The sequence below is a fragment of the Plectropomus leopardus genome, chromosome 7 (genome assembly GCF_008729295.1).
Source record: "Plectropomus leopardus isolate mb chromosome 7, YSFRI_Pleo_2.0, whole genome shotgun sequence".
Classification (NCBI taxonomy): Eukaryota; Metazoa; Chordata; class Actinopteri; order Perciformes; family Serranidae; genus Plectropomus; species Plectropomus leopardus.
The window spans coordinates 10,603,946-10,626,641 of NC_056469.1; the positions used below are offsets into that span (position 1 = coordinate 10,603,946).

At 37.7% G+C, this 22,696-nt stretch overlaps 2 protein-coding genes across 2 annotated transcripts; both read right to left on the reverse strand.

Annotated features, from left to right (window-relative positions):
• Positions 1–4,234: 4,234 nt before the first annotated feature.
• Positions 4,235–19,590, reverse strand: fxyd3 (FXYD domain containing ion transport regulator 3). Its single transcript, XM_042489572.1, has 8 exons — positions 19,301–19,590; positions 9,524–9,579; positions 7,691–7,723; positions 7,317–7,340; positions 7,034–7,108; positions 6,876–6,912; positions 6,679–6,722; positions 4,235–4,959 (listed from the first exon to the last, which is right to left on the reverse strand). The coding sequence occupies exons 2-8, from the start codon at positions 9,555–9,557 to the stop codon at positions 4,940–4,942; spliced, it is 267 nt and encodes an 88-aa protein (XP_042345506.1). The 5' UTR covers positions 9,558–9,579; positions 19,301–19,590; the 3' UTR covers positions 4,235–4,939.
• Positions 19,591–20,442: 852 nt separating this feature from the next.
• fxyd11 (FXYD domain containing ion transport regulator 11) lies at positions 20,443–22,696 on the reverse strand. The gene is made up of 7 exons (XM_042490752.1): positions 22,383–22,696; positions 22,210–22,254; positions 21,970–22,002; positions 21,670–21,684; positions 21,358–21,432; positions 21,208–21,232; positions 20,443–21,016 (listed from the first exon to the last, which is right to left on the reverse strand). The coding sequence occupies exons 1-7, from the start codon at positions 22,480–22,482 to the stop codon at positions 20,986–20,988; spliced, it is 324 nt and encodes a 107-aa protein (XP_042346686.1). The 5' UTR covers positions 22,483–22,696; the 3' UTR covers positions 20,443–20,985.

Below are 22,696 nucleotides of genomic sequence, written 5' to 3' on the forward strand. Positions count from 1 at the left end.
TCATTAGTGTCAAGTCACGCAGAGTGACCAAGGAAATTCCGGTCATTACTTTCAAATTAAAAGCACCGTCGAACCTGGCTTTTTAAAGTGGTATTATTGAGCGAAAGGGACGCCACGGTGTGTCGTAAATGAGATGAACTGAGATAAACATTACCGTTTGGTGCGGGATTTAGTATGGCAAAAGTAAAATAAAACGAAATAAAATATCTTATGAAAATAGAATACAAGCAATTTAATAAGGGATTGTACAATAATTACTAGAGTAGGACTGACTTTGGTGTGACTTCATTTCTTTTTTTTTTTTTTTTTTTTTTAATTTTCTTTCTTTTTCTTATCACAACCCTCCCCAGAGAAACAGATATTTTTCCTTGAGCCTTCCCGAGTTACTGGGAGTAAGTACATGAACCCCCCACCCCCCATAACCAATCATATTTCAGAATTTCTGAGATTTTTGGGCTCTGATAATAATAAAATAAATACAAAACACGACAATTTAAAGTTAATTGTCCCTCCTTAACGGTAAATCATAAAAACACAAGTCCCTCCTTTGTAATTACAAAATCACTTGAAGAGCCTCCCCTGTTTGGCACCCCCCCCCCCCCCCATAAATAACAAACAATCCCCACACTGATTTAAGATTAGGGAAAATATTTAACAGCAGAGCATAGATTTTGCCTAAACTGCCACAATAATTACAGTGAAATTGTTTATAAATGAGTATACTTAAAAATGCAAAATAATTAAGAACTATATTTATTTGTACTAGGAAAACTATCAGGAAGTGGTCACAAACACTTAAAGTCACTCTAGGTTTACTTAAGAGGGGAAACTGTTTAGTTACTTGGCCCTTTCAGAGCTCTGGACAATGTCTGCCTAACATCACTGTCTATGTCCATTCCACACTATGTTTATGTGTGCATATCTGCACTGTTCCCGGAAACTTTCCATACAGGGACATGGAGTGTGTCACAGGATTTGTTGCAGGGATAAACTCCTTGAGATAAACTCCTTGAGATCAACTATCTAGTTTCCTTGGAGGTCTTCGAAACACATTAACAGACATTAAAATGATATGAACACAATCAAAAGCTCTTCATCCTCAGACTCACACATAAAACTTCACCATAAACCAATTGTTAAACAAACATAAAATATACTAGACTTCAAGGGAATAAACTTGTGGGGAAAAACAACTTGTAATTTGTAAATCTATACATTTAAAGTAGCTTCAACACATTTCATACACAAATTATTCGGAAATAGTTTAGGCTTTTATTTTTTATGCGACTCCCTCTAATTTCCGGTGCTATTATGGCTCGCGATGGCTAGCTTATTCTGCAGTCTCCCTCATTACAGTCAGCCAATAAATGAAGAGGGAGGGACCAAGAGAGGCGAGGCTGGGCCTCACTACATTCTTTCACTACAACCTTCGAGAAAAACAGAACAAACACAAAAAAAACACCTGAGGTTAATCTGGTTAAATCTGGTTTACAATTGAGCTAAGAAATAGAGGAAATAACCCCCCTGAGTCAACCTAAGCACGATTTACAATTTATACTCATCAAACCATTCAATGAGCCCTCGTGCACTATGGATGGGGACATTGCTTGGATGTATTAGCTGTATTGTCAAAAGAGACCACTCCCAACAGGATGTAGTTTCTCAGAACATCTGTATTAATTTGCAGTGACCACTTCCGCTAAAGAAGCAATTGTTCCCAAACGTAAGATATTACTTAAGTCATTGTTCCAATTGAAACACTTTACAGTTGAACAGTCTTTGTACCCAAAGCTCTCGACCCAACCATGAACTCTTTTTCAGAGTCCATTAAATCTTCTACTCTTGCCATCTTGATATAAAATCAGAATGAATTGAGCCTATTCAGCATTTTTATACATGCCACAGAGCATGATGGTATACTAACTGATTAATTATTCCATGCAGTGCACCTGTGTGAAGGCATCTGCAGTCGTAGAAGAATAGAGTCAAATGATGGAGGGCCAAATGAATGACTGGTTTGAGGAATATGAAAATCAGAATGGAAAAGAGACACGCATATCAATGTCCACTAGAGGGAACTAGAGCTTTTCAAGACACATCAAGTGCTCAGAAGCAGGCAGACGCTTGAACATGTATCAACTTAAAACCCACAGGTGTAACTCAAGCGTAATAATCACACCTGTGCTTTTCTTGTTGTGACAAGTAAACTGTATATACCGGTAGTTTATATGCCATGGTTGGTTGTGTTGATTGTTGTTGGATTTAAAAAAAAAAAAATCACACTCAGAATTACATACGCAATGTTTAATGTTTAATGTTTTTTTGTTTATGCTTACTGTTTTATCTTACGATTTTTCACTTTATATTACGAAATTTAATAATTTTTTTTATTGTATTTATAGCTGAAAAGACAAAAAAGTGCCATTAAAGGGGCAGTTCACCTCAAAATCTAAAAAAACCCCACTTTTTTTACTTTTACATTTAGTGATATTTATCAATATACATTGTGTTGGTGTGAGTTGCTGAGTGTTGAAGGTATCGACCGTAAAGACGTCTGCCTTCTCTCCAGTTTTTATGGAACTAGATGGCACTAGTGTGTAAAGCACAAAAAAATACATCTGAAAAACTCAACAACACTATGTATTTCCTGAAATCATGACTCTGTTACTCAAGATAATCCAAAGACCTTGTTGCAAGCAGTTTCATATAGGAACTATTTTCTTTCTACCAAACTACACCCCACTCTGAATCACAGTGCAGAAGGAAGCGTGCATCTACTGCTAGCTCACCTAGCACCACTGTGCTAGCTAATGTTTCAGCTCAGCTGAGGAGGATGCTATTAATGTTTACATCTCATGCTGCCGAAAGCATATGTCTCTAGTCCGTGAGAAAATGCACACTTTAGATTTTGGGGTGAACTGTCCTTTAAAGATCCAATTTCAAGCCCCTAACATTGATGGTATATGCAGTAGGTTGCATACCCTCTTTCCTCTTCTCTAGAGACAGTTACTTACACTTTTGTACTGCCTTATGTTTACCTGTCTCCAATTCAGCAACAAGGCAACTCACCCTAAACAAATATTCAACCTATTAAAGCATCTTAAGTACCGGCTGCTGCTTTAACTTCAGCACTAATGTCATACCATCCTCCTCATGTGCCACCTTCACTCCTGTAAAGAGGGTGTCCCTGCTCTTGTTACCATGAGTGGCACACAGATCAAGGCTTTCTGAGCAGCCAAACTAGCAGAGCTTGGTGATACTACATCATTTCTAGCATAGTTCCACCTATCATCAGTCTGAGCACAGGTCCAATCAGCTAATAACTGAAAACACCTGGGTGGGTTTGCAGATCCTTTACTTTCTTTAAGCAAGGTCAGTATTCATGAACTGCTGAACATATCATTCAGTTTATATGGATTTGTTTTTTTTTTTTTTGAACAAGTTAGTTTTTATTTCTATAGGTTTTGCAAATTAATTGTGTTTAATCAATGCATGTTTCCTGCATCAGTTCAGATATTGCAGTGAAACATGACTTCTTAACAATGTCATTAAATAGTTGAAGCGCTGAGTCAAAGCTTACTATGGTGAAATATGTCAATGTTAATAAAGATACGTGCAGTGGGCTAAATTTAAAAACAGCCAAGTTACAATGCAACAAGGAAATATAGTACAGAACCACTTCAAGACTATAATTTCAAAATTATTAGTACTTGAGTTACTACTATTCAGCATTTCAAGTATTGTATTTGTCACCTGTTGTCAATATGTGCAGTGAAATGTTGGGGTGGCATACTCACGGGGATCTGCAAAAAGGCCATATTTATCATTACAATAGAGAATAAAAAATAATTATCAAGAAAAGTTGAAAAACAATGAACAGTCTATATATGCAATATTAATACTGTACTTGGCATGCATAGTTTCACATCAGTTATATTCTCCTGCTGTTAAAATCTAATTTTAAGTGGATCTTAAGGGAATCAGTTTTGTGCACAAATACACAAACAACTAACTTTAATGCCTAACTTCAACCCTAGCCCTAATTTTAACCTGAACCTCAAAACCAAATGAAACAGGCCTTCGAAAATTTGTCCCAAGGTCAGGACTGACCATAATGTCCTCACTTTCCAGAAATGTCCTTATTCTCAAGGTCAAAAACTCAAACTGGATCTCACAAAGATGGATGTACAAGTACACACATACTCACACACAAATAAAAGTCCATGATTCATGATTCTTTGTTTCAATGGTTCTTTTATAGAAACATAGCAGAGTGTTTCTCTGAACAGTGCAATCCTCTACTTTCCTCCATAAAGCTAAACATGGGAATTAACAGATTATCATGAATTATAAACAGCACTCTACACACTCATGGATTTTATATATAACATTAAAGCACGGACAGCAGGTTAGGTTGGCCACAGTAAGCGACTAATATCTACACCAATATTGACCTTACACATACAGTACAGACAACAGAAGTAGTGCGAGACACTGACACAACCTACAGCATGTGGACAACTTTTTTGGTAATAGTTTTTTGTTACTGTTGTATGAGGTCACTTTCAGCTCAATCAACCAAACTATCAACAATGAATGACAAAGCATTCACACTGAGTTAAACAAGGAATTCCCAAAGGTTTTGTACGACAGTTTCTTCATGTCAAAGCCTTTTTAACCCCTAAAATGTTTCAGCTGATTGAAATGAAAGTGACGACTTGTATGTGTGTGTATGTGTGAAGGCGCAGGCTGCAGATCAGTAGCTCAGTTATCAGGCAGAAAGCATTACACCTCGTAACTGGTACACACAGACTACTTTCTGTTGCTCTCTAACAATAAAACAAAAGCCTCTCATTGGATGTATCAAATCCCACTGCTGCTCCTCCGTGTTATCTGTTGGTTGCAGGTTTGGGACGTTGGTGTGTGTTCTGGTGGACATCTAGCAGTCGCAGGAACGACCTGCACACAGACACATATTTTCCAAATTCAGATGGTTAATGTGCTGACATACTACACTCGGTTACACAAACATATAATCTACCCTGTATTACCTAAAGTTGTTTTTAGATCGCTATTCTATAAAACTGAAGAACAATTCATCAAATTTTGAAAAGAATCAATGTGGTTTTACTCATATTGAAAGCATTCATTTAAAGCCAAAACAAGTATTTTTTTTTGTATATAGTCCAATATAACAAACTTTAAATTTACATTTGCTGCTTTAAATACACTTTTTCTTGGCCAATGGGTTTGACAACCATGAAAAGACAAGCAGCTGAAATTTTTCACAACAGGCGAGGTTAATATTTAAGTGCAGTTTACAATGTTGTCATGAAAAATATCATTCTCTGTATATGTGAGGATTGTGATGAAGAGTTACCACTTGGCATTTTATTTTTTATGATGACCGATAAAATCAATTGATGAAAAAGTGAATATTACACTAAAAAAGGTAAGGTAGACTGCAATACATGCAAAGTGTCAGTATGGGAGGAACTGGGGGGAGGAGCTGTTTTTATTCATTCATTTCGAATTTAAAATTTCACTGGCCTTAATTTTAAAAGGCGGAGGGAACTTGCTGTGTGTGATGTTGAAAGTTTCAGTTTTTATTAATCATTTGCTAAAGGCTTTTCAACAAAGTTTTGTGTTGGAGTTAGTTATATTTCAAATTCTAAATTACAACAGAAATATTTTCATTTTTATTGTAAAAGCGGGTTCCAACTGTCGGTTATTGCTCTCATTAAAACGAATAATCAGAATTTGTCCTGAAAAATCAATATCTGTTGACCCCTAATTAACACACTGCCTCTTATCCCTGTATACTAAGCACAAGAAAGAGAGTGTGTGTGTGTGTGTGTGTGTGTGTGTGTGTACACCCTTGCAGGTGGAAATTGCCATCAGTGCATCATGTCCCTGTGGGCCTCTGCTGAGTTGCTTACACACTGTGCGGGCACACAGTCTTTTTTCATATGGGCCACCTGTGTATTCTGTCTGCATCACAGCTTAAAATCCATCTAGCCTGGTTTACTGGTAGCATCTGACATCATCAGTGTCATCAGGGATAAACTGGCTTGACAACAAATTAATGACACACAAATTGCATAACACACGGAATATAAGACTTCCAAACTCTAGAGGGCATCTTTTATGGCTGCACCGCTACATAAAAATGGTTGCCTCACACCACTCTTCCACTCCTCCCTCATCTGCATGCCAGACACCCAAAGTCCCAACACCTGTTGAACAGCGAGGTCCAGTCCATCTGAGCCCAGCGCTACGTGAGCTTTCCATACTGTGTCAGTGTGTGTGTCTGACACGAGGCCGTTTACAGTGAAACAGATGGACAGAGTAAATATAACTTTAGACCTCAGCAGGATGCCAACTGGGTGATGAAATCTTAGGAGGGATAAGAATCTGTGTATCTTGCTACACATGTCTACATACATAATGCATGTCGAAAACATATGCAGGACTATTTTTTTAGCTTGTTTTTTGTTGGTCTTGTCATGTGTCTGAGATTACAGGTGATCATCTTCTCTGTTGACATTTATAGTAAACCATAACTACACATACAGTTTCCTTTGTGGGTTAAATAAATAAATGTTTTAGTAGAACGTTTCAGACAACACGACATGTAACGAGTTGAGGAGGGGGTTTCGGTGGGTGAAGAAACATTACCTTGGTCGGAGAGCATCTGCTGAGCATTGCTTCCTGTCCTCCTTCTGCAAAGAGATGAAAGAAGAGAGTGAGAGAAGAGGAAAGCAGACTGTTAAATCTGTTTTAACTATATTATATTAAATGTAAAATGTTACTAGTTTAGAGTCTCTAATGCAAATACACAAATGGTTTTAATGTGTAACTGTATGAAGGATCACCTCTTGGACTGGTTGAACTTGCACCTGCAGTGGCCACCTGGAACAAGAGAAAAGAAGCATTGACTTTCTGTATGATATCTGTGTGTATTTGTGTGTTGTTTGAGGCAGTTTATGGCCCTGTATGTGTGGTTAGGGTGTGTGCATGATTTGCATCTTACTGAGGAGGATGGTGATGCCAATGAGACAGAGGACAGCTGCTAGAATCAGGCCTCCAACACGCAGTCTGTGGTAGTCTGCACAACAAACTCATGGTTACCATATGACAGTCAATCAATAAATAAACAAACAGGCAGTAAAATAATATTACACCAAAGCTTTTATCTACATGTAAAAAGTGATTAACAACAAACTGCTCTTTATGTCAATAATGCAGATCAGCTTGCTAGTTCCATTAACTATTAAATGATTGTGAAAAGAATAGATTAGAAAAGGATAGATTACCGAAGGTAAATGGGTCATCTTCCACTGTAGTGACAGAAAAAAACACAGGGTCAGTTAAAAGCTGAGCAGCAGATAAATAAGGATTTACAGAGACATCCACATATCAAACAGTGACATAATAAAGTCAACAAACACAATGGCCTAGTTTCATTCTCTCGCTAATGATTGACGTGCCTAACTATCAGATCAATACATTCCAACTAAAAGTGACATAACACTCAAGTTACATTGAAAATGTTAAAAAAAAAGATTTTTATTTTCAGATGTTATATAGAGATCAATTTTTGGATTAAACCTGTTAACTGTATCACTTAAACATTTGCTATCATTGTATTGGCTGACTAAAAGGAAAAAAGACATAACAGTGTACTTACAGTTCTGTTCTTCTGCAAATACCAGGGACACGACTGAAGGAGTTGAGAAGGAGACAAACTTTACAACCGTGAAATACAGCTTGAGACTTTTCACTTTGTTTGTTAGAGATCATGAGGGTTGAAAAGGAAGGGAAAAAAATCTTATTGCTGGATTTACAGTTTATTCCAATGATTTGGATATCTGATGTTTAACAAAAGCTGCACAAATCTAACAGTAATATCTCACCTATTTGCCAGATATATAACATTATAAATGCAGATTATTCACATAGGATCGGGTAGAGTTTTGAAAATGTATTACTTAAACTACTTCATAAATTAAAGAAAATAATATCCCATAGGATTCTGGAGTGTGGATCTTATGAACACTTGAAATAAATAAAATAAATAAAAAATCAATAAATAACTGTTTAGCATCAGTGCAGCTGAGGAACAAGGTATTATAGTAAACTGTAACTATGACCTCCCTTCTTTATACAAAGACACCAGATCAATGAATTGACATCATATTTTGCTTCAGAGAAGATCCTCTACAATGTAAGAAAATGATCTCCCATTTTTAGGAAGATCTGGGCAGCCTTCATAGATTCTCAGAGTGGGAATCACCAGAGGCTCAATGATGCAATAATATCACGATACTTAAACCACAAAATAATGTTATTGCAATTTTAAATGTTTTGCAAGTATCACAACAACATATATTGCAGTACATTGTCATTTTTCTACCTTTTTTTCCTGCTGAAAATTATGTCCCCAAAGTAAACTTTGTAAAGTATTCAGGCTGTTCATCTTACTTCAGTCATTTTATAGCAGAAAAATGTATTTAGTAGATTGAAAAAAGATATTGATATTGATATTGATGTTTTTTCTTGTAGGCTACCAACGTTTAATGTGTCTTTGCAACATTCATAATTTATATTATTGCAAAATCAATACTTGGCAATATTGTATCAATACATTATGAAGGGGTGTTCACTGTATGATTTTTTTTTGCTCATTTCTTTTCCTGTCCTATTTTGTTGTGTTTATTTTGTTTTAATCAGTATTGTAAAAAAAAAAAGGTTAAATACAGAACAATGGCTCTCTGACATTATTTCAACAATAAAAAAATAATTAGAGAAACTACTCCAATTATTAATAGTCCCATTGGTTTAATGATCTTATATTGTAGTGCCTTCATATCTTTTATTTTTATTTTGTGTACTTTTGAGGAAAAACAGGTGAATTGCTGTGCCTGTTACATGAAGTCATTGACAAATGAAAGTGATTGATTGTCAATGATTGAAACACCTCTTAAAACACTCTTAAATCTTGTGTTTATTAAAAAATCCAGATGTTTAAAAATGTCACATAAAACTGTGTCTGTTTTATCTCTCTTCATCCTTATCCATCCCATCTTTTCTCTTTAATAACACCTGAAGGAGCTGTGGATGTTGTCATCCTCACCTTTTTAGTGCCATAATTGCAGAGCACCTTATCGCCATCTTATTTGTAGTGTTAGTGATTTGCTTTTTTACAGTTTATTTCAATACCACAAAATCAGACATCCAAAAAGTTAAAAAATCTGGAGTGAAGAGGCAAAAAGATGATCTCTCTAACCACTCATCCACCTCACACATGTTACGTAGTGACATAAAAATATACACTTGGGCAATGTGCTGATAGAAGACAGACCTTCAGGCATAATTTCCTCTGCAAAAAGGAAGTGAAGCTAACAGGTCAGGAGGACTTAGAGATGCAAGATGAATTGTGACCTTTAAAAGTAGGAAGTTTCTCATTTAATGAAGAGGGATTTTAAACTGAAGGGAAAAGACTTTGAAAAGTTTTACTCACGTGTCATCAACACCAAAGCACAGATCTTTGACATCTTCACGCTTGAGGCTGTTTACCTGCGAAGATAAATACAGATACTGATATCAACAAAAATATCAACAAACATCAAACATAATAAAAATATGATGCTATTAAAAACTCAAAATCTGTGCCTTAACTGTTGATTTCTGCTTGCATATTGATTGAAAACATAAACTACTAACTGTGGAGCATTGACCAGCCATTAGAACAAGGCTCCATTAACTACATGGGGTAAATAACATTATCTCCACTCCCAATGGCACAAATAATCACATTTTACATGTGCATGCATGTTAGAAAGCTGATTGAAGTACTCCAAACTGGCTCATGCTGGCAGCCAACGGAGTCAACAGAGACCTGATGCAACATTCAGCATGTCTGTGTTTTCTGAGGGGCACTAGAAGGACTTAAACACACAGACACAGAAAGTCATCCCTCTTACAGTACAAAGCACACACAGGGAAATATGATCATATTTAGACAGGCACAAAGTGGACTGTCCTGCACTCTCACACTCACACACACAGAAACTTGATCTGATGTTGATGGGTGCAAAGTGCTCTAATGGAGCCTTAACAGGGGAACTAAATCACCTTGTATAATGCATTACAGCGCTGCCGTGTAAAAGCTCTGAAGATTCAGTCTTCTTTTTTATCTTGTTTCGATGTTATCTTTTCAATTAACTGTATATAAAATGGACAGTACTGCATGTATCATAAGTGTACATGTAGTCATCTACGGTGTGGTCCCAGTTTTCCTTCTTTCAAATGAGTTTTCACTTGCTGGTGAAAAAAATCAATGAGAATATTATTAAAGTACACTCAACCTTCCAATACTATTCCTGTCTGTAATGTCATATTAATCCTATTTCAAGCTCGCATCGGTATATAGACAGTTGGTTTTGAGCTTTTTCTTGAAGTCACATCAGCCAGTGGAGATGTTTTTATTTTCCTTTCCCTGCTAATAATTAAAAACTGACAAAAAACTCTCTCATCTTAAATACTTCCCGTCAAACTTCTCTCCTGACAGTGAGGCGGAGTTTCCAATAATACCACTTATATTATCCTTAGGGAACAAATACATTTCCTGACAGCTGCAGTTACATCCCACACACTGTCTGAGCGGCTGTGTCCACGCTGTGTTAGCTGCCATGTTGGAGCAGCAAAGGTAACGTGTGCACTGGGACGAGACACACCTTAACTTACACTGTAGTGATTTTCCACTTACTGTACTTTTCCATTCAAAGCGCTCCATAGTGAAGAGCAAACACACATGTGCCCATTTCAACATGTGAGTAAAAACTTACACAAACATGCATAAAAATGCACTATGTGAATGACAACATATTCAGGTTAGACTGACTGGCTGTTTATCTAAGGGGAGATCTTAAACACGCCTTGCCTTGGCCACCAGCAGTATGGGAGTATCTAATCAAATTAGTCTGTATGTTGCTCTGGTCTGAATTCCTGCTGAGGTTACAGTTAAATAACACAGCACAATGTTTTCCACACACTCCTTTAATTGTGGAAGCCCACCATGATTGAAACATCTGCTGCCACAAATAGATTTTCCATTTTTGGATTGGAAGAGTCCATTAGGAGTGCTGTTGGAGTATATCAACTGTTCCGTTATTAATTGCGTCTCACTTTAAGTGTGCAGGGCGTACTCTGGGCACACACAGAGCAGCAGAATGGCGGGCACAGTGAAAGTGAAACTTAACCGTTGTTTGGACTAGGTCTTTAAGTCTACAGCAGCTGCTCCTCCCTTCTATCTGTCTCGTTTGTCTGAGTTTGCTGAAATGTGACCTTTACAGCAATTTCTGAAGGGAAATTGGATACATTCTCTTTATCTAAAGCTTTCTTACTGAGGAGCAGACCTCTGCCAAGGCCAAATGCCCTATCTTGCAATGTTAATGAATCTTAATTTTTGCATCTGCCCTATGACACAGAGCCACTCCATGCTTAAATTTATTCTTCCTTGGTCCATGCAACTCTTCCAACAAATTTCATGAAAATTGGGCCAGAAATGTTTAAGTAATCCTTCTGACTGACAGACAGACAAACAAACAAACAAACAAAATGAACCAAAACCATAACCTCCTGACCAGATATATAGGTAAAAATAGTAGCGGTTTTCAATAGTTTAAATGTTTAATAGTTGTTTATTAGTGTTGGTTTGTTTGTGTCATACATGCACAGACTGACAATCAAGCCAATCGGACTTTTTGACTTGCCATTGTTAAAAAAAGCACAGGTGTTATTGATAACACTAATGATGTTAGAGTTAGGTGCATGTCAGTGAGCCAGCATGCAAAATGCCAGGATGCTGAAATCGGCTAAAGGCAGTTCATCGATCACCATTTTCACTTGCTTTTAACTACTGTGAAAAGTCAAAATGTCTTAAAGGCCTATGGTTTTGCACTACTCTACTGATCTACAGGTGCCGTTAATGAGCAAAGATACACACCAATGCGTCACCAGGGGCAGTGAAAAAGAAGAATGCTAGCAGGTAAACATGGATATGCACACCGCAGAAATCAAAACTGTGAGTAAAATTGTCTTTGCAATTCAATACTTATTAGATCTCAAGGATATGATGCCATTTTTGTGAGTGACCAAAAACTAAAAAAAACATAACTTTTACTCCATGAGGCACCTTTAAGCTCCACAGGTGAGGCTGACAGATGTGATGACAGATGAGACCAAGGATGAAACTCAGAAGATGTTATAGTAAAGATTCAGCTCCTACCATTCAACGGTAGTTTATTTTCTAAGTATCTGTAAGGACACACAAACAACAGTGACCTTTGAATACCAATAAAGAAGGATGTGCGTAAAACAGTGTGTCTCCCTTCTCTTTTGTTGGTATTTGGAGTTTAGTAGAAAGGGAGAAAGAGAATAGCGGGACGAGTGCACCTCTCCTGGTGCCTCTCCACAGCAACCCAAGGCGAGGCAGGGGGAATGTAGAGGATGGGAAACAGGCCAACAACCACTAGAGAATGGTTTACCTCAGGAGAGAGCCACACAGAGAGTAGAGAGAGGAGGAGGAGACGGAGGGCAGAGACAGAAACAGGAGAGAGAAGGACAGGGACAGAGGAAGCCACAGGGGACAAAATGAGGGTGAGACTATTATAGAGGGGAGGCAGAATATAGAGAGAGACGTAACAGGGTGAGGGACAGAAAGCAGTGTAAAAAAGGGAGGCGCCACTGTGTTCCTATCTGAAGATCATGTTCTAAAGCAAATGTTAGTGTAAGGTGGAGCCAGAGGGTGAAAGTTGGAGGTGTGCATGCAAACCATTGTGTTTATGGAGCACAGCACCCAACTAGGTAAGGAGAGTATGGTGTACTTTACATGCTTTGCAGAATCCTCCTACAACACAATATCTAATGTCAAATGTTGGTGATTTGGACCTACAACTTAAGTTTTTTTCATTGTGGACAAATGTGCCACAATTACTTTTGGGATAAACTGACACCTTTTTTGGTCTGTAAATTGTGGGAAAGCAATGAAAAAATGCAGATTAGATTTCCCCAGATCCTACAGTAACATTCACATTTTTGCTCAAAAGGTGACAAATATTAATTCATTATCTAAATGTCTGCAGATTACTTTCCTGTCAAACAACTAATTGAATAATCAACAATTTGTTTCAGATGTGATTTGGGTTAATGTTTCTTGTCTAACACCACAAATAGATTGAAATTGTGTGGGAAACACTGTGCAGCAAAGCATTGGAAGTTGGCTGATACCAAAGAAGGCTTTATAGCCTAAGAATTTCTGAAGATATTATGTAAAACGGTTCTTTCCCCCTGTGTACAAATTCCCTGTGGAGCCACGTCTCCAGCTCTGCCTGGTCCAAGGATAAAGACTTTTCTGTTCTGGCTCTGACATGCTACTCTGCCTGTCTCCGACTGGCTCTCCTCTTTTCCGCTCTTGCTGCATCTCTTTTTCTTTCTGTCTTTAGGATTGTTTTTCCACTTTTTTTCTCTTACTCTTATGTCTCTGTGCCCTCTCCTTCTTTTATTTGCCTCTCTCTCTGTCTGATACTCCTTTCCAATCATTTAGAGAAGCTTTAAGAATAGCCCATTTGTTTAAAGCCACTGTTTCACACTTCTCTTAAGCTTTTGATAAGTTGCTGTTTCCTCTCCAGCCTCTTTAAACCTCTCCTCCACTACCTCCCTTCTGTGACACACCTCTGCGTGTCCTTGCTACTTCACCCGTCCCCTCTCTTCTCCTATTGTTGAGTCTTTTCCACTCATTCATCCCTTACAAATTACAAAAAGCACAGGCTTTCTAGGCTCTGTGCCTGTCTAACGCTCATACTACCATCTTCTCTCTTTCACCTCACTCATCTCTTCGTCTCTTATCCAACAGTACGGTACACAATAAGTTGCAGGGCTTTCAAAAGAGACCTAGCTCCTATATGAAGCTATCGGTCACTCTGTCATTCACTCAGTCAGGATCCCACACACTACTTACAGTACTTAGATAGTTAGATATTGCTGTGAAAAGTTTTCAGTAGAACAGAAATCAGGCTTCTCTCATTCACTGTGAACCAACGAAATGTAATGCACTTTATTCGTTTCCTGTGGTATAAAAGGCAAAAAAGTCTGCATAGTGAGGTGGTCATGATGGTGGACAGGTCAAACAAACACAGGACTTAAACCTCAGAATCCAGGGTTTGTGTCCAGTGTGAAACCAAAAGTCATCAACAAGATATCTTAAATTACATACATTAATGTCATGTCATGATGTCATCATGTTTCCCTGTTACGTTATGTTACATTGTCATAATTATTTTCCTAAACCTATCCTAACAGGTGGGGACACGAATTCGTCAACCGTTTTATGAGGATGCATTTCAAAAATCTGTTTATTACCAGAGATAAAACATTGCTGTAAAAGTGTTAACATCACAAATGTTAATCTATTTACCTCTATTGTAATAGGGTGGAGGCAGAAATATCAGAGACATTTATTTTTCAAATCTGGTCAAACAGCACCAAAACTATCTGCATGGCTAGATGGCAAACAGAGAACCAAAATCCTATTCCTAAGTGGCCCAAAAATGTGTATCAAAAATACACACAGAGGGACATAGTGCACTCTTACAAAGAAAGGCCACCAGTTGGCTTTGAATGTGAGACAAGTGTTTACTCCCTCATGATTATGTTAGGTGGCAAAACATAAAATGTAATCCATCCATTTTTAATAGTGCTTATCCTGTTAAGGGTGAAGGTGCGAGTGTCATGGGAATCTGTAATATGAGGTGTATGACAGATACACCAGTATATAGCTGTCATCCTGTCTAAAAAAAGAAATATATTTTACACAATGTGTATAACTATTTACTTTGTGTCACCTTAGTGCTACTTTATCCCAAAAACCAAAGATTCAATTTGTGCTTCCACTATTTTATGTATTTTGTGTGTTACAGGTTTTTGTGTGCACAACATGTATGTGTGACTTTGTCCCTGTTTCTATTTTTCCAACACTCCCCCCACCCAGCTGTTTGAATGCAGAGTGTGTGGATGTGTGTGTGTTCCTGTGCTGCACTACAAAGACAGCTGCCTATTCTCAGTGGTATTTTTTATTCCTAAATTAGCAGCACTGGATTCCTGTGTGCAACACATCCTTTATGACACACACACACACACAGGAAAGTCTCTGCTGCCGTGAACTAAACACACTAAACAAAAGTGTGAATCTGCTTTATAATCTGTGATGAATAATTTGCTTTTATCGCAGCTGAGACACGGTGTGTGTCATTCTGTTCTGTTGCTTCTAAACTATACAGACAACAAGACTACAACAAAACTGTTGTTACAGGTTGAACTTTACTTGCTCCTCCTTTCATTTTAGCAATGATCTCAGTAATTGATCATTTTATGACTGTAGTACATGATGTTTCTCTGTAACTGAATGTCTGGAAATGTGAATGATAAGGCACATGACGTTTTGATGGGTTTTTGAATAATTAAAAAGTTGACCATTTGTCTCTGTGGCAGTTGAATAGCTTGGTGATAACAGCTAACATGCTACTGGCCATCAATGGGTTTCAACAGATGCAACTAAAGTAACTATGTAACTCAAGTGTTAAAAGTGTTATAAGCAAGACAAATAGAAAGGAAGAGGCAGAGGGCGGTGGGGAATCAGAGTAGGCACCGCACTGATGACGAGAGGGAAAGAGGGATGGAAAAAGAAGAGGAAAAAAAGGAAAGTACAAACATGATATGGAGTTGAGAGAGGGAGTGAGAGAGGAAGAAGAATTCAAGCCTGGGGGAGTTTAGAGAGGGAGGCAGGAAGACGAGGGAGTGTGTGGTTGGGAAAGAGAGGGAATAAGGAGGGACACAAAGAGACAGACAGACGGAGGGTAAGAGGGAGTGGAGCATACTGGAGCCATGAGTCACACATGGTAACAACAAGGCTCACAGTGAGCAGCTAGCAACAGACCTCATGCTCCTCACACAGGAGTCATTATTAGCAGATAAAAGGATATTCCCTCATTTCATCTCATCTTCTGTCCACAAAACTTACACATATTAACTAGTAACTACTCTAATAAACTTTGCAAATGCCCTGAATCAGCTCTTATGCTCCCGACATTCTAACAACACTAGTGTAGTTTCTTCCAAAACTTGGGAAGAAGGCAGTAAGAAACATTAGAAGAAATGACCCAAAAATTAGCACGACATATATGAAAAGTACAAAAAATTTAACAACCTGAAAATTGAAAATAAACAAATAAATATATAAATAAAAGTTAAGGAAAATTAAAATGCGAAGAATTATTTTAAATATTCAATTCTAACAATTATAGTATGAGGTGTTAATAAAAGCATTGTGACTGGTTAATAAATAAGAAATAATTACCAGTGTCTTTGCTGAGCTGTGAATGAAAGCTTTGTGGTTACACAAGAAATGCACTGAAGGTCACAGTAAAATCAATGTCTTCTTGTTGGGGTTTCTAAATCTGTGTTGCTGAGAAACCAAAGTGATGAAAGGTGAGGAGAAAGTGTGTCTCGCCTCACGCTCTCTCTTTCTCCCCTCTAACTGTTTTCCTCAATCGCTCTCGATTTCTTTTTTAGGAATTGTGGTCATGTGAGGAGAGGTGAGGAGAGCGAGCTGAGTGTGTTTCACCTGGGAGAGGAAAGACAACTCTGTCGCCACCTTCGTTCACCTTCCCCTCCTCTCTGTCTCACACCTCTCTCATCTCTTTCTGTATCACTTTGGTCTTTATGAAAATCTCTGTTCATATTAAGAGAACTGTGGTGTGTTTATATCTGTCAAGAGCAAAACACAGTAGACATCCAGCAGTTAGACAGGTGTGAGTTGAATGTGTGGCTGCATGTTTCCCTCTCTGTGCATTTGTTTGAAATTATTCGTAAGGCATGTGATGCACATAAAGAGTACACATTTCAAGATGACACATTGAAATAGTATTTCGGAGTATTAAAATATCCCAAAAATATAATATTTTGTGGTGTAGTTTGTATATAAACTATTGGGTGAACTCTGAAATTAATTCTGTTTCTTGATAAGCTGCATAGACATGCATTGCGTGGAAAATATTGATTTGTTTTGGTAGAAATTTTAGCAGTCTAAATGTAGGCATTTTTGCACACAAATGACCTGTTATTCATATCAATATATAACCTGTGGATGAAAAGGAGACTGAAAGATATCTTTTGACTTATATTTGCCTTTCTGGTCCTCCAGCCGCTTAAAGCACTTTTACACTACATGCCACATTCACACATTCACACAGACCCATTCCTAAACTGGTAGCCGAGGCTGCAATACAAAGTTCCACCTCCTACTCAGTTAACCATTTAAATGCACGCACAGGCTGACTGCACAGCCATCTAGAGCAATTTGGGTTTAGTATCTTGCACTAGGATATTTTGGCATGTAGCCTCGAAGAGCCAGGGATTGATTAATTAAGTAATCTAAGTAGATGACATGCTCTAAGTCATGAGCCACGACCTAAGCCCCAGACAATCAATCATCAATACAATCAATCTATGATATAGTGTGTTAGTATTGAGATAACTTTGTGTTGAGTTTTGGTTAAATTTACTTTACTGATGTCCTGACTTTCCTTCTGGATGGCCCGTTTAGTTATACCAGTAACTGATGTCCCACACTTTAAATTTCACAAACAAAGGGACATCCACTTGTTGCAGAATAGACATCTTGTAGAGTGTCCACCAAAGAGTGTGTTAGCTTTGCAGCATATCTGTGGGCATGGAAACACCACTTGCTAAAAACATGCATTCGTGCATTCTGGCCTGTGATTATTATTTAGACCTGATATTTGATGTGAAATTACAATGGCCTCATGATTCTGGACAACATGTTTCAACACATTTACTTATGGCTTAGTATGTATCTGTAACCATAGATCTCAGAAACACAAAGATAATGTAAAAAAAACCCTCAGCTGTTTGAGCTGTTTATGCATCTCTATAATTTTATGATAACTTAATTATTTGCATTTTGCACTCACCCTTCTGTGCCACAGTGTCAAAATACACAGTGTTGAAATGACCTAGAAACCTGACTTACATTAGTTTGAAAAGAATTAGTCTACACAAAATTGATGTATGGCAATTTGATGACACATTTTTTTAATTGTTTAACAAGTAAACTCAGGCGAATATGATTGTTTTCTAACTTTGTGAATTTTGAGGCTTTCGATTGTCATCAATACTTTAATAATCCTTTCATCTTAGTAGCTCTATGCTGTCCAGAATTTGACATCTCCGTTATCTGTCCTTGTCCCAATCTGTCCTGGTGCCACATAGTAGCAAACTGTTATCACCACTGCTCTTATCTACTGGCCTTTTCTCTCTCTCTCTCACACACACACACACACACACAGTATGTGTTCATGAAAAAGCATGTAACAGTATGACAATATTGAAAAAAATCCACAGCAGGAGGTCTTCATTGGTACAGTGAGTGCTTGTGGTGTAAAATGTTTAAAATCCCTGGGTTTAAAAATCCTTTGGACACTTGTTACATGTCCACTCTGCTATCCAATATCATCTGTTTAATGCTATTTATTTAACAAGCGTGAAAGAAGCCAATGATTAGCTGCAGTGATTCAGACCACACCACACTCATTATTTTGTCAGTTTTTCTCTTATCCGGTGGGTTGAACGTGGACTGAAGATACAAGCAGGTACAGTACAAATACTGTAAATAAAACCTGCAGCGTACTTAAAATAAATAAAGACAACCAAACAAAACGGTTGACGTGAAAAGTGTGACTACAGCGCGTGAAGGAAGACTACTCTGGCCATTACGCATGTTGGTTCGTGGGCGCGTGCCGTTCCATTGTGGTGTGCTCGAGTGGAAATGTCAGCCGATGGGCTTATGACATACGCATGTTGAATTGTACTTTAACATTTTTGAAGAATGGTAACAGACTTTTCTCTTAAAGAAAACACGTTTGTAAATGTTATCCCAGGCTTCTTTTTTATAGCTTTTAAACACCTCAATTTGTCAGTTATTAAGAAAAAGCAAAGATTTAACAACACACAAACAAACATGTTTAGAAGCTAGCTTAAATGTTGTCTCTAATCTAACCGTAACGTTAGCTAAACTGTGCTACTTTTGGCTAAAAAGATGCGCGCGAGCATATTTGGAAAATTTTAACTACATTAACAAATTTCCTCAAATAAAAAAAAAATCACTTGAAGAAGAGACTCTTTCCTGAAACATGAGGTTATTTCTTTGTTTAAAACTTACCTCTCACAAGTTGTGTTTAGCAACGACGAAAAACGAGGAGATTTCTCCCAAGAAGGCGGATATCTGACTCAGAAGCTGCGACTTTTCTCCACACAGGACGCCAACACCCTGCCTTCAGCGCTGCTACACTCAACAGGTTGGCTCGGTTTTAGAAAAGGGGGCTGAGTTTGAAATGCTGGAGTTTTGTCCGTAATCCTGATCCCGGGTCGGTTTCTGTGGTCTGGCTGGCGGTTGGGGGAGTACACGGCTGAGGAGGAGCGGGACGTGGGAGCTGATCCAGAGTCAGGAGTGAGAGCCGGGAGGAGGAGGAGGAGGAGTGAAGCATTAATGTTCGCTTGTCGAGAACGAAGATGTCGAAGTTTGTCGAGTTGGCCCGATTTACCTCCACACTGAGATGTAAATTCTAATAAAATTATAATAAATGCTATAAAATTACGGAAAAAATAACCTTTAGACGCATAACAAAACCACAGCTGTGATATATATAGGCTACACAGGAATATTATTGTAGTATGACAGTGTAGGCTTAATACGGTACATATAACAAGGATGTTAACTCAATGAACACTCTCAATAGCTGCCCTTTGCAGCTGGAGGAGTTGAGGTCATTAACCCTTGATTAAAATCAGTTTTCTTGTGCTACGTTTTTATGCCTTTCACCTGCATTTAAACCTTTTGAAACCTGACCAAAGTGGTTTGATTTCTTAAAAACAAAGACAACTGAAAACAAGTTTTTATAAAATAATTAAATAAATAATGAAAGAGAGACAGAGCATTTTGATGGGAAACTAACTAACTATAAATATATACTGATATTAAAAATTATTTGTATTTGCATTCATAGCATTGTTTCTTCCCACAGGACATTTATTCTTTTATTTTGTTTATTTTTTATTTATTTTATCAATCTATTTAGGCCTACCATATTTTTAAATATTTTTCCTAATTTTCAGTTAATGTTTTTGTATCTTTCTTGCCTCATTTAATGCTAATTTGGGGCAATTTCTTGTTAATTAGCTCATTGCCTTTCTTCCATGTTTTTCAAAGAAATTAAGCTAATTTGTTCAGGTTTCAAGGGGTTAAAGGTCCCAGAGTAAGACAAGCTGATCTACATGATGTAACTGTGAAAAACAACCCCAAAATATTAAAATTTCATTTATTATAGTGACATTTATTTTAATTTTTGATGTGCACATCAAAGGGTTCTAACATTTTTTCCTAATCTTGTTAATATTGAAATCGTTGACCACATTGTTAATCTAACTGGTTTATCATACAACAAAACATGCAGTGAAGAGCAGGCCATAAACATCATATTTTGCAGCACATTTTAAGAACCATATGCAACATCTACGTAATGACTTAGCAGAATATGTGAGACAAACTTAATTGTAAAAGTCCATGTGCATTTTCAGGAAATAACAGGGATAATTATTATTCATTACAGTATTATTTTGATAACAAGCAAACAGCTAGGTGGGCTTCATTTATTTCATCTTACTCACGATATGTCAATCTATGACACTGCTTTCACGTCTGAGTGGTATTTCTTTGCGCAGGTCTGTACAGGTGTAATTATCTGAGCTGGTGTGTCTCCTCCAATGCCCCCACCACACACTCAAATCTCTCCTCCCCTTGTCTTTCAGCTCTTCTTCCTGGCCCAAACCGGTTTGTCAGGCACCCTATCAGATTTCACTGTTGTCATCTTCCACTTTTCTACAAGGTAAGAGAGGAGGGCGGGGCCACAGTTACCATGGCAGTTTGGGAAGAAAGATGAAGAGAGATAAAGGGACAATTAGAAGGAGACAATAAAGGGGGAGGGGGGTATGTCACCTGTTAAAATTCAGACACCAAAATGCACACACACACATATTTGTGAGTGCGATATAAGAGAAAAGAAAACCTACTTGTTCCTATTGGAGCACCTGTTGTCTGTGAAGACAAAGTGGGTTGTGTTACTGAGGTTACACGCACTTTGATACACAATAACATATTTATTACTGTTTACTGCAGGTGTACCATATGGGCTTATTTATCTGTGCAGCTTCACGACTTACAGAGTATAACGCTGAGTCCTCCAGCAAACAACAAGCAGGCACAGATCAGACCTCCAATGCGTAGCCTTTCGTAGTCTGTTAAAGAAAGAAAAGAAAAAAAAGTTTCAAACATATCTTAAAATCAATAGGCAAATCAACACACATTTAATTCATCCTTTAATTGCATTTTAACAATCACATTTGCAAAGGTTGCTATTAAGTTATCTAAGTAAACGTATGATACTTTGCACTGGACTTCTTCTAATCCATACAAAGAGTGACGCCGTATAGTGTAGATTTTAAGAATTAGGAGATAAGAGTGTCTGTACTTACTGTAAGCAAATGGATCTGCAGACCAAACACGAGAAGAGCAGGAGGAACGAGAAAGGGGCAAAAAAAAAAACACATTAGTAACAAGTGTTGCATAAATGGGAGGCTCAGGATTTTGACTTTTTTTCCCAATAAACAGCTGTAAGTGTTCAAGCATCCATTTTGCGATGGTACACTAAATTCACCCTAAATTTGGTCATTGTTATGGACACAGTAGAAGTTGTGCTCAATTTCTTCCTAAACCAGTTTCTCACCAAACCAGTCTCCTAACAAGATTAGGCGAAAGCAGAGTTTTGGCCTTACTTGCTTCAGTTTCCATGAAAAGGGTGAAGAGCACTGTAACACAGTCATACAAATGAAATGTTAATTTTGTTGTGTGGGAGTTTTCTTTGGTGCATACAGTCAGTGACGCTGCTAGAATAAGACTCAACACAAAGTTTAAAAGAAAAATACTTTTTTTGAGATTTTGTATGCTCATAAATGCCCTTGAAAACAAAATATCAGGAATATTTTGGTGACTTATCTGTTTTCTATTTTATTCACCTGCCAGAACAGCCACAACAGTTAGATGTCCCATCTTCAACACAGCTAAGAGTCAGACAGAGAGAGAAACAGATAAAGACAGAGAGAGCGTGATTATGAGAGACAATAAAAAGACAAGCGTTTTTCCCCATCACTTTCCCTTTAGTTTCTCACACAGCACACATGGCACGCACTTCTCCCTCTCCCCAGGAAGAGTGTCCTTGTTGTGTGAGAGGTCAGTGTCTCGTCAGCAGGGATGCATTCTGGGTGTTTGGAGAGTAAACAGCGGCTCATTTTTTATGTTAGGGGTGAAACCCAGCAGGTTTCCAGACAACTTTCAGTCAACCTCCACTCAAACGACAGACAAAAAATATCATTGCCTCAGGCCAAACCCTGTCACGTGCTTTACAGTAAAGATATTTTCTGAATCTGTGCTTTTCTCTCGCTCATTTTCAATTCATGTCAGCAGTTATTCTCGACTTTATAAAGTTTATATATTATGTTACGT

Bases quoted from the DNA above. Each gene is read 5' to 3' on its own strand.
- fxyd3 (XM_042489572.1), bottom strand. From the start codon at position 9,557: ATGTCAAAGATCTGTGCTTTGGTGTTGATGACAC. The intron at 7,341-7,690 runs GTAAGTACACTG...CTGTCACTACAG, and splicing joins ATTTGCAGAAGAACAGAACT to TGGAAGATGACCCATTTACC. The intron at 4,960-6,678 runs GTAATGTTTCTT...GTCTGTGTGCAG, and splicing joins GCAGATGCTCTCCGACCAAG to GTCGTTCCTGCGACTGCTAG.
- fxyd11 (XM_042490752.1), bottom strand. From the start codon at position 22,482: ATGAGCCGCTGTTTACTCTCCAAACACCCAGAATGCATCCCTGCTGAC. The intron at 22,255-22,382 runs GTGCGTGCCATG...TCTGACTCTTAG, and splicing joins CTTCCTGGGGAGAGGGAGAA to CTGTGTTGAAGATGGGACAT. The intron at 21,233-21,357 runs GTAAGTCGTGAA...TTGTCTTCACAG, and splicing joins AGGACTCAGCGTTATACTCT to ACAACAGGTGCTCCAATAGG.